The sequence below is a fragment of the Canis lupus genome, chromosome 13 (assembly GCF_048164855.1).
Source record: "Canis lupus baileyi chromosome 13, mCanLup2.hap1, whole genome shotgun sequence".
NCBI classification, from domain to species: Eukaryota; Metazoa; Chordata; class Mammalia; order Carnivora; family Canidae; genus Canis; species Canis lupus.
In genome coordinates this window covers 21,128,703-21,144,634 of record NC_132850.1, presented here as the reverse complement: position 1 = coordinate 21,144,634, position 15,932 = coordinate 21,128,703, and the positions used below count along the sequence as shown (strand labels likewise).

The 15,932-nt window shown below is 46.6% G+C and overlaps 1 protein-coding gene across 6 annotated transcripts in view; it reads left to right on the top strand.

The window, feature by feature from the left end:
* The first annotated feature begins 3,094 nt into the window (after positions 1-3,094).
* Positions 3,095-15,932, top strand: part of E2F7 (E2F transcription factor 7) — a 40,957-nt gene continuing 28,119 nt past the window's right edge. For 3 of the 6 annotated variants that reach the window (XM_072772861.1, XM_072772858.1, XM_072772855.1), the window contains exons 1-4: positions 3,402-3,544; positions 4,474-4,566; positions 11,806-12,084; positions 15,035-15,203. In XM_072772861.1, coding sequence (XP_072628962.1) covers positions 4,474-4,566; positions 11,806-12,084; positions 15,035-15,203 — 541 coding nt within the window. In that variant the 5' untranslated portion in view covers positions 3,402-3,544. Of the gene's footprint in view, positions 3,150-3,400; positions 3,545-4,473; positions 4,567-11,805; positions 12,085-15,034; positions 15,204-15,932 lie in introns of those variants that run through there. The other 3 variants (XM_072772857.1, XM_072772859.1, XM_072772856.1) reach the window with 3 other exon arrangements.

Sequence of the window (15,932 nt, the reverse complement as noted above, 5' to 3'; positions counted from 1 at the left end):
GTATGCGTCCTTTCCTGTCGAATATGGCTGTATCTTTGACTGCTTCATCCAAAAAAATACAGCAGAATTGATGCTCTCTTTGTTCTAAGGCCACATCATAAAAGGCAATACAATTTCCACTTTGTGGATGTGGGTACTCATTTTGGAGCCCTGAGCCCCTAAGGATGTCCAACTGCCTGAGCCACCATGCTGTAAGGTAAGGAAGATCTGGCTGTACTGAGAAGCCACTCACAGGGAATCTTCGGGCGCTCCACCCAAGCTCCCCTCCCCCATCAGTGTCAACTGGATAAATGAGAGATTGATAGATCATTTACAAATTGTGGGGCTCGAAAGCATCAAAGTAAGTGTATTGGGGTGACGTCTCTGAATTCACCCACCAAACACTCATTTCCAGGTTTTCCTCCAAATTTAAGATCCCTGTTACTTTAAGCAATCGATGAAATTACAAGAGTCTGAAGCTACGTAAGGAGTTTTTCTTGTTCTGAATAGCAAAATGAAATAGAAAAAAAAAATACTTTGAAATGCCAGAAAAAGGTGTACAACAAAACTGCCTAACCTCAAAGAAACAACCACTATTATTTTGAAACATCAGAGAAATGAATGGATTTTAATAAATTGAATGTGGGTCTAAAAAAGCCAAATGGTGGTCCTGAAAAGGAACATCCATGTCCTACTCCCTGGAACCCATGGATGTCTCCTTAATGGGAAAAACAAGGTCTTTGCAGATGTAATTAAATTAGGATCTTAAGAGGGAACTATCTGGAATTTTATAAGTGGAACCTATATATTCAGTAACAAGCGTCCTTGTAAGGGATTCACGAGAGATTTAACAGACCCAAGAGGGGGCAGGTAATGTGACCACAAGGCAGAGTTGCTGAGTGAGGCAGCCTCACGTCAAGGGTTGCTTACAGCCACCAGAAGCAGGAAGAAGCAAAGAACAGACTCTCCTCTAGAGCCCCAGAGGGCATGTGGCCCAGCCAGCACCTTGATTGCGACTTCTGGCCTCTAGAACTGTGAGAGAATAGATCTGTATTATTCTAAATCAATCAGTTTGTGGTGATTTGTCACAGCAGCCAGGGGAAAGTAATACAGTTGGGGAAAAAAAATTCGTAATAAAAAATTTCTGCTTGTATAGAAGTGCAAAATTTAATAAATTGCAATTTTATTCTTTATACTTGTCTCCTCCTGCTTGTACCTACAAGATAGATTTCAGTTCAAAATATTTCTAATATAAAGACATCAAAAAAATTTTTAAAGATTTTATTTATTTATGAGAGACACACAGAGAGAGAGAGAGAAAGAGGGAGAGAGAGGCAGAGACCCAGGCAGAGGGAGAAGCAGGCTCCATGCAGGGAGCCTGATGTGGGACTCGAACCCGGGTCTCCAGGATCATGCCCTGGGCTGAAGGCAGCGCTCAACCGCTGAGCCACCCGGGCTGCCCAAAGACATCAAATTTTTATTACTATCGTTATTTTTCTATAATATTTCCATGCTGGCCTTTTAAATAGGATCTGACAGTGTTTTTTTTTTTTCTAGGCTGCATTTATCAGTAACCTAAACAGAGTACAAAGTGAAGGACGTGACTGAGCATTCTAAATTCTGCAGACGGTGCATTTAAAACATATATATATATATATATATATATATATATATATATATATATATATATTTGGGAGGTGAAGAGTGGAGAGCAGAGCATTAGCTACGGATATATATATAAAGAGAAGTATATGATTTGGGCATATACTGTGTCTGTTAGATATGCTTTAAAAAGGCTGCCTCAAATCCCAATAGCAGGACATCCTACAAAATGACCTACCAGGATCCCAGCCCAGCCGTGGCCACTGAAGGTAATGTGGCATCCTGGAACAGACAGTAGGAAACAGGTAAGGAAATGTGAATAACGACCCCAGTTAAAGCATAACATGTCATTACCGGTTGATTAATCCCAACAGAAGCACCATACAAATATAAGGCGCAGGTACAAGTGGGTGCAGGGGAGATGGGCCCTGGGCCTCCTGTCTTCTCAACCTCACAGGTTTTCAACCTGTAAACCTGAACCTGCGGTAGCAACAGCTCACACACCCCGCGCAGCTGCCTCCGTCGGGGTTCATCTTCCCAAAAAGAAACTAAGGCTGAAAGGGGGAGGCGCTGCTGCGGATCCGGGCTTCCCGGGATGGGCTAGGTAAGAAGGCTTTTGGCCCTTCACTACTGGCGACGTTCTTACAAAGGAACACCACCAGAAAACTTCTCAGGATTTACCAAAAAAGAAAAGAAAGGAAAAGAAAAAAAGTAAAGAAAAAACCAGCTGGTGCTGCTTGCAGTGCAGGGTCCTGGGCTAACCGGCGCGCCATCTGCTCCAGCGGCCTGGCCTGGCCTGGCAGCCGCGGAGTCGCCCGCGCGGGGCGAGGACGTTCGCCCGGACAGGCCCGGACCGCTTCGCCGGCGCGCGCCGGGGTGGGGGGCGAGGGGGCAACTCGGGGGGGGGATACCCGGGGACGGGAGGGACCGCCCCGGGGGCGGGGGGATCGTGTTCTCCAAACTCCATCTGGCCGCCCCTCCCGGGCGGTGCCCGCGGTCTCCTAGCGCGGCAAGCCGGGGCAGCCGGCGGGCCTTTTATGCATAACAAAAGCGCCCTCCTCCCCCCTCCCCTCCTCTCCCGCGTCTCCTCCCCCCTCTGCTCTCCCCCTCCCCTCGTCCCTCCCTCCCCCTCCTCCCCCTGCTCCCCCTTCTCTCCTCCTCCCCCTGCTCTCCCTTCCCCTCCTCCCTCTCCTCTCCCCTGCTCTTCCCCTCCCCTCCCTCTCCTCCTCCCTCCGCCTCCCCTCCTCCCTCTCCTCTCTTCCCCTCTCCCCTGCTCTCCCCCTCCCCTCCCTTCCTCTCCTCCCTCTCCTCTGCTCCCTCCTGCTCCCCCCTGCTCTCCGTCCTCTCACCCTCCCCTCCTCTCTCCCCCTCCCCTCCCCTCCTTCCTCTCCTCTCCCCGTCCAGCTCTCCGTCCTCTCCCCCTCCCCTCCCCTCCTTCCTCTCCTCTCCCCGCCCAGCTCTCCGTCCTCTCCCCGTCCCCTCCCGCTGCTCTCTCCCCTCCCCGCTCCCCGCCCCTCCCCCCTTCCCGCGTCCGCGGCTGGAACGGGCTCCGGGCCCGAGGTTTCCAGGTACCCGGAAGGGGGCGGGGGCGAGGCGGCAGCGCCTGGCGGCGGCGGGCAAGAGGCGCGGCGCGGGGCGCCAAGACCCGGGGGGCGGGGAGCCGGGCCGTGCCGCCTCGCCATTGGCCGGGGCCGCCCGCCGCCCGCCGCCGATTGGCGGGTTCTCAAATTCGGGCTCAAGGCGCCAGAGGAGGTGTTTTCGCGGGGACCGCGGCCCGGGGCTGGAGCGGCGGCGCGGCCGGACGCCGCGGGGGCCCCGCCACTCGGGGCGCTCGGAGCGGGGTCTGCGCGCCTCCCCGCCCGCCCGATGCCGCCGCCCGCCCGCTGACCGCTCGCCGCGCTGCTGCCGCGCCCGCCTGGATCGCGGGGGCCCGGGGGCAGGAGGCCTCCTTCCCACAGTGGGGGTGAGCGGCGGGGCGCGGGGGACACGAGAGGCGCGGGGCCCGCGGGGGGCGGGCGCAGGGTCGCGGGGACCCCGGGGGGGCACGGGGGGCGCAGGGGTCGCGGGAGGCGCAGGGATCGCGGAGGCACGGGAACCCCGGGGGCGCAGGGACCGCGGGGGGGGCGGGGGCGTCGCGGGGACCCCGGGGGGCGCAGGGACCGCGGGGGGGGGGCGGGGGCGTCGCGGGGACCCCGGGGGGCGCAGGGACCGCGGGGTCGCGGGGACTCCGGGGGGCGCAGGGGGCCGCGGGTTTGCGGGGACCCCGGGACCCACCCGGCGGCCGTCCCGCCTCCCGTGCGGCTGCTGGCGGGGATCTGGGATCGAGGCCTCGCGGCGCGGACCGTCGGGGTTCCAGGCCCCCTCCCGCGGAGCCCTGGAAGGGACTGGCCTTCCCTGCCATCTGGGGGGCTCGTTGCGCCCCTTGATCCTGGGGTTTGCTCGGGGGCGGGGAACGGGCTGCGGTGAAGCCCGGTGGGTTCCCGGCCGCTCAGGTTCCCTCCCCGCCCCCATTCAAAACCCCCTCGGAGCCGAATTCCTCCCAGTTCTTTGCGCCAAAATTAACTGACCCTGGAGACCCTGTACTTTCTGACAGATCTGCCCTACACTCTCCCGACTTGGTAACTTTGTTTTGTGCTGTTGCTTTTCGTAAAAAAAAAAAAAAAAAAAAAATCGCATTTTTGTCGATTTTTTTTTATCCCAGGTTTTTAAGTAATTTCCCAGCGCACTTTAAATGTTCGTGTTCCTTCATGTGCTTCAGATTTGGGGGGGCGGCTTTACTCCTGGGAAGGTGTGAAGTTCATGTTCATGAGCAAGTAACAAAGAGGTATCTTTTTTTTGGAGGAGAAAACATCTGATTGTAAGATCACTCTGTAATGTAATTGTGCATTTCAGATGGAGGTAAACTGTTTAACCTTAAAAGACCTGATCAACCCCAGGCAGTCCAGACTAGATTTTGCAATCGAAGATGGGGACAATGCGCAAAAGGTAAGTGCACTTAACAACCTTAAAGCTCTAACATATTTAGGATGGCGATGTCAAATTCAATGAAGTGTTCCAGCATGCCATTTGTACTTACCTTTTAAACATCATAATTTCGATGAACATTATAGAAATGTATTTTTTTTAAAAGGTTTTATTTATTTATTCATGAGAGACATACAGAGAGAGGCAGAGACACAGGCAGAGGGAGAAGCGGGCTCCATGCAGGGAGCCCGACGTGAGACTGGATCCCTGGACTCCAGGATCACACCCTGGGCAGAAGGCGGCGCTAAACCACTGAGCCACCCGGGCTGCCCAGAAATGTACTTTTTTAAAAAATGGAGGCATCCAAACCATTATTGTTGAGTTTCTCACTCATTGTGCAGTGGGAAGAGTCTAAGTTAGATGTAATGTTGGAACCAGTTTATATGAATCGAAGATGTGCTGCAATCAAAAGTTTATAATACTTAGAGTTGTCAAGAGTGGAATTAGGTAATGCTGTGCAGGAATGGTAGAAGCCTCAGTTCCCAAGAAAATAGACCTTATACTGTAGATGCTGGATTGTGAAAGGCTGAAATGTTCTTCGTACCGATGAACCAGCACCTAGCGGCTGTTCCATTCACCCAAAATTATGACCTGTGCCCTTCTTTGATATATAGGGAGATAAAATGACTTAGCTCACTAGCATACTCTGAATATTCAACGGTGCTCCTGCTGGTTTTGTACTAAGCCTTTCCCTCCCTTTTTGTATCCCTTGTGATTTTTAAGACCGTGGCTGTGCCTTCAAGAAACATAATGAAATAAAGTGGCCAAAGTAATGTCCAAACTGTCACCATATCGGCATCAGCACAGCTGCACTCACCAGCCAGTGCCCTACTGAAAAGGTGAATGTGTAAGCTCGTTAGTGAATGTGTAAGCATTTTTAGGCAGAAGTCAAGTAGATAAATCCAGAAACTTTGGATACAAATAGGAGCATAGCAACTTACTTGGGCATTGAACTTCTCTGGGCTCCTGGTATTATTTTTAGGTTTAGCATCAGTGGTGAAACTGCCAGGTTGCAAAGTACCTGTTATGTGGACCTTTGAAGTATGCTTAACAGCTGATAACTTTGGATAGGTGTGCTGTTGTATGTTTTTTGTAGATTTCTATTCCTAGCACTCAAAAATTTTTTGTTAGGAAAAGGAGTATACCGGAACATTACTGTTCTCAAGAGGACTTTCTAAAAATGGCCTATAAGCCCTGTGAGGATGGAAATACCCAGACTTTGAAATGTATATTGAAAGTTTTGGCTTTGGGAGTTTCAGAGCTAAACTTTTTGTTTTCTTCTATAACTTGGATGGGACAGCCTTGAAGGAATGTGTATACATTTATATAAAGCCTGAGTCAGTGTTCACTTCTTTACTTCTGGGTCAGTGATTTTTTTATTAAGTGCCTTCCACAAGGGCGCTCTACTCTAGTTAGCATCAGTGAGTGCTACGTCCCCTTGAACTTTGACATTTTAATGCTTGTAGAGAGAAACTCAAATTGCTCAAAAGAGATCGGAAAAGCAGTTAAAATGTCTGAAATGGAATGTATGAGCAGGGATTATTTCACCTCTCAAAGAGAAGGCAAGGGATGAGAACAGTGCTTCTGTCCAGATATTGGGGGGCATGGGTTGTCTCCTTTTTACTTTTCTATATAGTGAAGGAAGGAGGATTTTAGGGATGGTGAGAACATGGGATTTGCAGTAACATAGATCTGGGTTTGATTTCCCGCTCTGCCATTTATTAGCTCCATAATCTTGAACTAATGTTTTTTTTCGGTCACTCAGTAAATATTGATGTTCCAGGTGCTGGGATACAGTGGTTTAGGTTGCCTCACCTCTCTCAAGCCTGTTTTTTCCTTCTGTAAATCGGAGCTAATAAATAGCACCTCCCTCTTCAGGTGTTTGTAAAGCACCCAGGAATACACACTGTTGGCGCTGTCCTCGGTGGTACTGACAACTCAGAGACAAACACGTAGGCCCCTTCTCTCACTTCCCTGGGAGACTTTCATGGTCTCAGTTGCAAAACTAACCAACTGATTGGTAAGTGCCATCATAGGACCAGGGGCAAAATGTTTGGCAAAATGAAGGAGGACGAAATAAATTCACAGGGAACCTGGGGAGATTTGGGAAGCTTCACGGCAGAGGTAACATCTGGACTAAGCCTCAATGGCTGAGGATGTTCAACCTACAAAAAAACAAGAGTGAGCGAGTCGGAGATGGAGGGCAGAGGAAACAGCATGAGGTGTAGGTATTCAAGAGATGTTCAAGATACTCAGTGGCCAGAAGCTAAGCGTGCTGAAGTACTCCTTTGAAACCCTCTTAGAGATGCCTGGTACAGCGTTTTATGGGTCAGCTGGCGTTTAAAGGAATTCTTCTTCCTGACTTTCTGCATGTTGGTCAACAACTCTAAGTACTGTATTATGCATGCATCTTCTTGCTACTTGAGAATTTTTTTAAACATGTAAGAGTTTTCAATCACCCAAATCTACAGAACCTGGTTATGAGATAATAAACAAGACTCTCCTCTTAAGTTATTTATGGCTCATTTAGGGAGGCCAAAGGAAGAAAATGGATGGTTTGCACACACAGGTGAGCAATAAGGATTGAGCTGTTGGGGTGCTTTGGGAAGGAGATAACAGCTCAACAAGCAAGGGCTTGAAGAAATGAAAGCTAACTTAGGCAAGTGGACAGGAGGGGAACCAGTAAGAAGTAGAAATGAGCAAGTACATTTGGAGACAGTGGCCAGACTTGGTGAGCACTGGTTTTCTTTGAAGGTCATTCATCACTTTTAAGAGTGATGAAGAAAAAAGATGTTTGATTTGAAATATGTGTTTGTATCTGTGGGATTATATATAAATATGTGCAGGAGGCATTGGTTGCCTGGTTTTAGAATTCATGAGAGGTCCTAGCCAGATACAAATGTGGGAATGGCCAACATACAGGTTGGTTTTATTTAATTTTTATTTATTTATTTATTTTATTTATTTAATTTTTAAATTCTTTTTAAATATATATTTTTAATTTATTGGGATGCCTGGGTGGCTCAGTGGCTGAGTGGCTGCCTTTGGCTCAGGGCATGATCCCAGAGTCCCGAGATTGAGTCCTGCATCGGGCTCCCTGCATGGAGTCTGCTTCTCCCTCTGCCTGTGTCTCTGCCTCTCTCTCTCTCTTCTGTGTGTCTCATAAATAAATAAATAAAATCTTTAAAAAAGATCTTTTATTTATTCATTGGAGAGAGAGCACAAGTGAAAAAGTGAGCAGGGGCAGAGGGAGAGGGAGAGGCAGACTCCCCACTGAGCAGGGTACCTGATGCAGGGTTCGGTCCCAGGACCCCAGGATCATGCCCGGAGCTGAAGGCAGACACTTAACCGACTGAGCCACCCAGGTGCCCTGTACAGCTTGGTTTCAGAGCCATGTACGTGAGCGTGGGTAAACTATCACAGAGAGCGTGAACAGAGAAGAGCGGAGGGCGGAGGCTGTTAAGAGTGGAAGAAGAGGAACCAAGGAAGGAGACTGAGAAGAAGCAGTCAGAGAAGTGGGTAGAGAACCAAGAGAGAAAGTGTGCCATTTCCGAAGGGCTGCGTGTTTGTAGAGCACATGGTCAGCAGTCACTGCGGTGAGGTCAAGTGAGGAATCGCGCTATTGATTTGGCAAGTGAGAGCGGGCTGGGTGAGAGCAGTGGAGCAGAATGGCCTGGTGGTTGAGGACCCCCTGGGAGATGGGCAGGAGAAAGCCCTTGGTGTGGATTACCCATTCTAGAACGTGCTCTGACGGGAAGGAGAGTAGTTGTCTGATAGCTAGCAGGAGGCCTTCCTAACATGCGGTCTTCGCAGCAAGCCTCGAGCCATCGGTGGGGTTTCAGCGGATAGCGGTCAAGGTAATGGGGTAGGGCGGGTTCGAAGAGAAGCAAGTGTGCCGTGGGCACGCGCGGAATGGGCTCCAGATGGACCTGGAAGAGCAGCTGGCCAAATGTCACCAAGGGCCTGGACAAGGCTGACAGCTGGATGTGCTCCTTGAGGGGCCGAGGTCAAAGCTGTGTGAGAGACCCGGGCCGGGCTGTCCTGAGTGCAGAGCCCAGAGCCTGGACGCCAGGCCCCGGCGCGATGCTGACCGCGAGGTACAGGCCGCCCTTGCCGTGGTGCCCGGTGCCGTGCCCGGGGCGCCCGGGGGTGGGAGGGGCGGTGGGAGCCCGCAGATCCGCAGCACCGCTTCCGGGGTCTAGCACGTCACCCCACTGCCATCTAGGATGACCCGCACAGTCCTTCCCGCGTCGGGCCGGGGGCCAGGGGTCCGGCCTTTCCGTCGCTGCTGTCTTTGCCGGCATCACGACAGGCCAGGCCCCCCGGAGGCTGCGATCCTGGAGGAGTCGCCCTCTCAGCCCAGAGCCTCCGGCAAGGGCTCCCTGTGGGCCACCCTTCGGCGGCCGGGGAAGGAGTCCTGGATCCCCGAGGAGATCTCCGTGCATCCCTGTGGCCACCGACGGCGGGCCGGCCTCACTGGAACCCTCGCTTCAGCTGGGACCCCTTCTTTTATCGATAGGGAGACTTGGGCCAGAAAGAACACACAATGGGTCCCGTATCAAAAAGACACAGAGCTGAGATAAAAACCACGTTTCCAAATTCTGACTCCCTTTCCACTCACGGTGTCAGGACTGCGTTAGCCAGACAGGTGCAGCAGGGTGCACTTGAGTGCAGTGGCCTTTCTGCCCATCTGAGATCTCAGAATGCAAATCTGGGTGGCATTTTTTTTTCTTTTGATGTAGAGGTGTGGTCAATCACAACTTCACAGGTAACCTAACTGCCCTCCTGTTTTAAGTTTTACTTAAACTGCAGTGAAAATATATCGAAGTGTTGGAGGAAATAATCCACCTAAAGTATTCCTCTGTAGGGAAAAAGCAGGAGCTCCTCATTCCTATGAGTAGAGGCAGGCACCCTAGAGGCAGTGCAGGAGGAGGGTAGGTCTGTCCACCTCCAGAGCTGGGACCACACCCTCTGCCACAGGGATATTTTTTGGAAAACTGGTTTATCAAGGCATGGTGTCCTTTCAGCATCTGTAAGGGGAAAGGCACTGGGCCAAAAATTGTGAGGAATGAGACGTGTGGAACTTGCTCCCTGACCTCCAGAACTGCACGGTCTCATTAATGAGTCAAGGTACGCACCGAAGAAAGTTAAATGGCCAAGTGACGTGCTGCATCGCATTAGCTCTGAGTGCCAGAATGAACAGTAATAAAGAAGGGGAGGGAGGGGAGCAGGGAACAGCTGAGTTTTATTGAGAGCTCACTATAGGCCAGGAATTACTCTAATTACCCTCAACGTTGGTATTTTTATGAACTTCATTTCCAGTTGAGAGAATTAAGATACAGTGAAGACAAGCAGCTTGCCCACGCTCCCGCTGCTGATAGGTGGCAGAGGCGGGTAAGCTGGGCCCAGAGCCTGCATGCAGAGCTACTTCCCCATACCACCTCTCCGTAGGTGCCAGTGGGGATCAGTGGCCTGCTGGGTGCCTTTTGTTGGAGCTGTGATGTTGACCTCCCAGTGTGCACCCAGGACAAGCTCATTTGTAGATGCAGGATTTCAGAAACCTGCTGTCAGCTGTTTCTTACTTACCAATGACTTTTATACTGATGATGCACACTAGGAGGGACGTGTCAAAAGATATGCATAGAGGCAGTGCTGGCTGCTTACTGCTGCTGGGGTGGGAAATCATCACCCCCATCCCACCTCCTTTCTTTCCAGTGACGCCAGGGCAGAGCCTCACCGTGGCCAGCTGGCAGCTTCTGCTGATCCAAGTAACCATGAACTCTTGCCTGGAGGTGAATTCTGCTACAGAAAGAGCAGAGTCTTTTCTGTTTTCAAATGGCAAATCCTTATTTTAGGGGGAAGAAGCTTGTTTTCATTACTTGGTAGTTCCAAATGTAGCTTTCATATACTTAACTCCTTGATAGTGGACTAAAGGACATAATGGATGCATCGTTGATCTTTTCTTCTAATTATCTAAGATGGTCTACTCAAAGTGTGGTCTGAGGGCTTTGGGCTAATCCAACGAACTATTGCTAAACTGCAAAAAAGTAAGAACAGAACTTGAGAGTCAAGCACTTAGCTCTAGCGATTTGATCTTGCCCCGTATGGCATCAAAGCCTATGATCAGTGGTCTCTTCCTGTTGAACAGGCGTAGATTGTTTGACCAACTCAAATGGAGACTCACAAGGGGTGGAAGTTGCAAATGAATCCTGTGAAGTAAAACCATGTATCCGTATGTGGGAGTTTGGAAATAAAAAACCCTGGTCCTTCACCATGGACAGTTCTGAAGCTCTGCTCTAGGGAAATAATAGCCCTCCTGGTTGGTTTGAAATGTGGCATTTTGTTGGATACTTTTCCGTAGATCCTGCTACTAATTGCTATATTAGCCCTGCTGAACGCTGAACTACAAAAGCATAGTTGTACTGCACTAGTTAGTGCAAACTTGTAAATAAAGAAGCAATATGGACTCAACTCACAGTTGCCCTCATCATCCCCAGCTATTACAAGTATCTACCAGGGACAGATACACTCACGACTTTGTTTACAGAGATGCCATGAGAAGTATGTTTAAAAGCAGTAGCTGAGGGGCGCCTGGGTGGCTCAGTCAGGTAAGCACCTGCTCTGGAGTTCACTTCAGGTCACGATCTCAGGGTCCTGGGATCAGCTCCACACTTGGCAGGGAGTCTGCTTAAGATTCTCTCTCCCTTCGCCCCTCCCTCTTGCTTGCTCTCTCTCTCTCTCTAAAATAAATAAAGTTTTTTTTTAAGCTTTTATTTATTCATGAGAGACACACACACACACACACACAGAGGCAGAGACACAGGCAGAGGGAGAAGCAGGCTCCATGTGGAGAGCCTGATGCAGGACCCAGTCGCAGGACCCCGGGATCACAACCTGAGCCAAAGGCAGATGCTCAACCACTGAGCCACCTGGGTGCTCCTAAATAATTAAATCTTAAAAAAAAAAAAAAAAAAAAAAAAATGAAAGCAGTAGGTGATGATCATTTTCTCACTGAACCACTCTTGGATTCCGAGAATCCTATTTTCATTAGTCCTAGCCTGATATTTTCAGCCCTGAACATAGGGTCTCTTTGTATCTTCATGTCTCGGTGAATCATGGGAACAAAATGCTCTTAGCCTATACCTGCCCTTTCTCTTTCTTGCTAAAAGGACTCTCTTTTTTTTTTTTTTTTTTAAATAGGAAAACATATTTGTTGATCGCTCAAGGATGGCCCCAAAGACTCCAATAAAAAATGAACCCATTGATTTATCAAAGCAAAAAATCTTCACTCCAGAAAGAAATCCCATTACTCCAGTTAAGCTTGTTGACCAAAGGCAGCAGACAGAACCATGGACGCCCACAGCTAACCTGAAGATGCTCATTAGTGCTGCCAGCCCGGACATAAGAGACCGGGAGAAGAAAAAGGGACTGTTCAGACCCATTGAAAACAAGGATGATGCCTTTACAGACTCCCTGCAGGTAAACAGGCTGCACTCCTCAGGCTTTACAGAATTTTTAAATTTTTACTTGATTATATGCATGTCATAAAATTCTCCACTATTCAGTTATTCTTGAGCCAAAAGCAATATTAAACTTAATGTCTCTCTCTCGCTTTACTTTTTTTGCTATTGGGGTGGTTTAATGGCATGTCAAATGTCTGTAATGGTAAAATGCCTTTAGGTAGGTTAGACAGTATCTTTCATCTACAAATCCCTGCTTACTTATAGATATCAAAATATATCAAAACTTAATATCTTATTTATAGCTGAAATGGAATTCTGTCTCATTTTTTTCATAATGAATGCTATTTTCTCTTCTGTATGCTACTGCCTTGACTACTCCCAGTACACATTTTTAAAATGGTCATTTTTAAGCCAAACCATTTAGTAAGTTTGATTCAGTGAAGAAGTTTGGATTTTTTTTTTTTTTAATGCTGCTGCAACTTGTAATTTTGTTCTGACTTTGAGGGAAATTTCATTATTTTTATATATGTTCAGTTCTTTAGTTTGAGGCCTTAAAGTTAAATCATCTTTAAGTTATCTGTCCTTTGGGGAACCAGGGCTATAGAATAAACAGCATATATATATATACTTAAAAAAAATTAATGGTCAGTAATTTTCACTCTCCCTTCAAACTTTTTCCAAGATTTGTTTAGAAAAGTTAGTTATTTCTCCATTTTTCCTCCTTTTGGGGATTTTTTGTGCTATAAAAATTACCAAAATGAAGAAATTGGAACAGGAGAAGAGAAAAAGATGTCCTGAATCTGATTTTGGGTGCTAAAGATATTATGTACATGATAAGTATATTTTATATGACCAAATTTTCTATCAAAAGGTAGTGAAGAATCAATTTAAAGACATTCCTCAGTAATTTTTAAGACTATAAAGGGATTCTATGCCCCAGAATTTTGAGAACTACTGTTCTTGAGTATATACATCTAGTAGTGAAATTATTAAGTCATTGGATATGCAAATATCCACAAAGTAATTGCTTTCCCAAGTGCTATTTTCCTCCACCAATAATACATGAACATTTGTTGATCCACATCTCCTCTGACGCTGTTGATGCTGTCAAATTTATTAATTTCTGCCAATCTAATGGGTATACAGTTGTGTATTTTTGTGTGGCAGTCGTTTGCTTTTCCTTGGTTACTAATGCATCTAAGCCCTTTTCCACATGTTTACTGGCCACCATGTTTTTTTCCCCTCTTTTGTGAAGTGTCTGTTCATATTCTTTGCTGATTATTATTGGGTTCTTTTTTTTACAATGCTGATACGTAAGAGTTTATTGTATAATCTTGAAAACAAACCTTTTTGTGTTCACTGTGTTACATTTCAATTTGGTGCTTGTCTTTTTTGACGTTGCTTGTAATCAGTTGTCCCCGCCTAACTATTTATGTAGTCCTTCCTTCTTGTTCTCCTAAGTTGGTAGTGCTATCTCTGTCATCTGTTTCTTGGCTGTCTTCTGTTCCTTTGGTCAATCTGTGCATCCCTACATCAATACCATGTTTTAATAAGGCTTGATATCAGGTAAAGCAAGACTCACCTTATTTTGCTTCAGAGTGTGTGGGCTATTCTCTGCTTTTTGTTTTTCTGTATATACTTCAGATCGGATTTTAATTGGGATTGCATTGCATGTTAGATTAACTTGAGAAGAATAAACCTGTTTATGATACTGAGCCCTCCTATCCATGAAGATAGTATATTTCTCTAAGTTTTGAGTGCTTTTCCCTAAGATCTAAGTTTTAATATTTTACACAAATAGATTTTTGCTAGATTTGTTCCTAAAAACTTCATCATTCTTATTGCTGTTGTAAATAATGTCTTTTCATTTCATTTTCTGTTACTACTGTATGGCAACATGGGTGGTTTTTTAAATGTAGTTTTGCTTTTACAGCTACCTTGCTGAGTTCACTTATTATTTTTCATAAGTTGCCTGAGATACTTATGAGTTTTATATGTAAACAGTTGTGTCTTCTGCAGGATGAAAGGTTTGCTTATTCTTTTCTAATCCCTTACCTCACTTTCTTTTTCTTGTCCTCATGCACCGTCTAGGATCTTCAATATGATGTAGAAGAGGAACAGTGATAATGGGCACCCTTATCATTTTCTGGATTTTGAGGGAACGCTTCCAAGATTTTCCCATTAAGACATGTGTTTGCTGTTGGGTTTTTATGGATACACTTTTTACTAAAGAAGTTCTCTTAGGCATTTTTGAGAATCATGAATGGGTGTTAAATTTAGCAAATGCTTTTTCTGAAGCCATTAAGATCATCATATCACTTTTCTCCTTGAATTTGTTCATTGAAAAGCCTTTTACTTTCTCAGGCTTGAATTGAGCCTTTTTCAAATGTGGGTTGATGAGACAAGGGCACTACTTTAGTGTACTTAAAATAAAGAATAAGGAGCAGTAAGATTTAGCTGCCCTTGTTCAGTTCCATCAACCCTTAGCCAGTTGTAAAAATAAAACACTTTGGTGACACAGTGCACGCCAGTGATCTCAGACATTTATGTCAATAGAAATCACCCAAGATCTAGATTCTGATACATCAAGTCTGGGATGCGGCTTGAGACTCTGTATCTAACAAGCTCCTGGTGATGCTGACCTAGTGAGTACATTAGTAGCGAGGGTGTAACAAGCCATAAACAACTTCGTTTATCATTTTTTCAGCTTTTAACCAAAAGACTCATCCTCAAGTTTCAAAGGAGAAAAAATTCAGTCCAAAGAAAACAATCAGTAAAATGTAAAGAAAATTGGAGTAGGAAATTTTGTATTTTATCCAGAATCTAGGATGGTATGGACTGGGACATCCCCCTCAATTTGCCAATAACTCATTCTCACTTCTCTGTGCATTTCTCTTCCATTTTTCATGCACTTTCTCTGTTAGGAATTAACTGTGACATCTCTCCCTTTTGTCTGCCTTTTATAGCTTGATGTTGTTGGAGACGGTTCTGTGGACGAATTTGAAAAACAACGGCCAAGCAGAAAACAGAAAAGTCTAGGACTCCTGTGCCAAAAGTTTCTAGCTCGCTATCCAAGTTATCCCTTGTCAAGCGAGAAAACCACCATCTCTCTAGATGAAGTTGCTGTCAGTCTTGGTATGTATCATCAGATTACCTAGAGGCCTGTGCGTAGTCACAGTGGGAAACTGGTTTCCTCGGGCAAGCCAAAGTCCTCAGATGGCTTCTCATTAAGTAAAGAGCGGACTCCAAACAGTAAGGACAGAGGAGCAAGTCGAGCTTCCTTCTGTCATTGAATTTCTCATCCTTATGTATAGGATTCCAGGGAGTCTTCTAGGCCTGAGGGTCAAACAAAAATTTTTTTTTCTAACCTTACAAAATACTTGTATAAAAGACTCACATTAAAAATTAATATATATAAAAAAAATTAATATATAATTTTAATTTCATATTATTACAGACAAGATAAAAATTAAAAGTATCTTGCTGTTTGTCCTTAATAATGCTTCTGAGAGTTCAGACCTGGCGTTATTTCTGTTAATCAAACAGGATTTGAGAGCAAGAGCATTAGATTTGAAGCAATAGACTGTGATATTCACAGCGCACCTGCCAAACTAGGAGAAGCACATCTGGACATAGCTCAAACAGCTAAACCTTATAACAAAGAGGAGGAGTGCATGTGTTCACACGGCTTGGGTGTGTGTAATGTGCAGTGGTGTTTGGGCGGTAAATAAGTAGACTGCTGCCTCAGAATAGAGACCCCTAGTGGACATTGCAGTTCGTCTAAGGGTAAACCTATTGTTGACAGTCTAATTAGCAGAAATCACAGTGATTTGAAGGTCTGCGATGTCCCCTTAAAAAATGAGG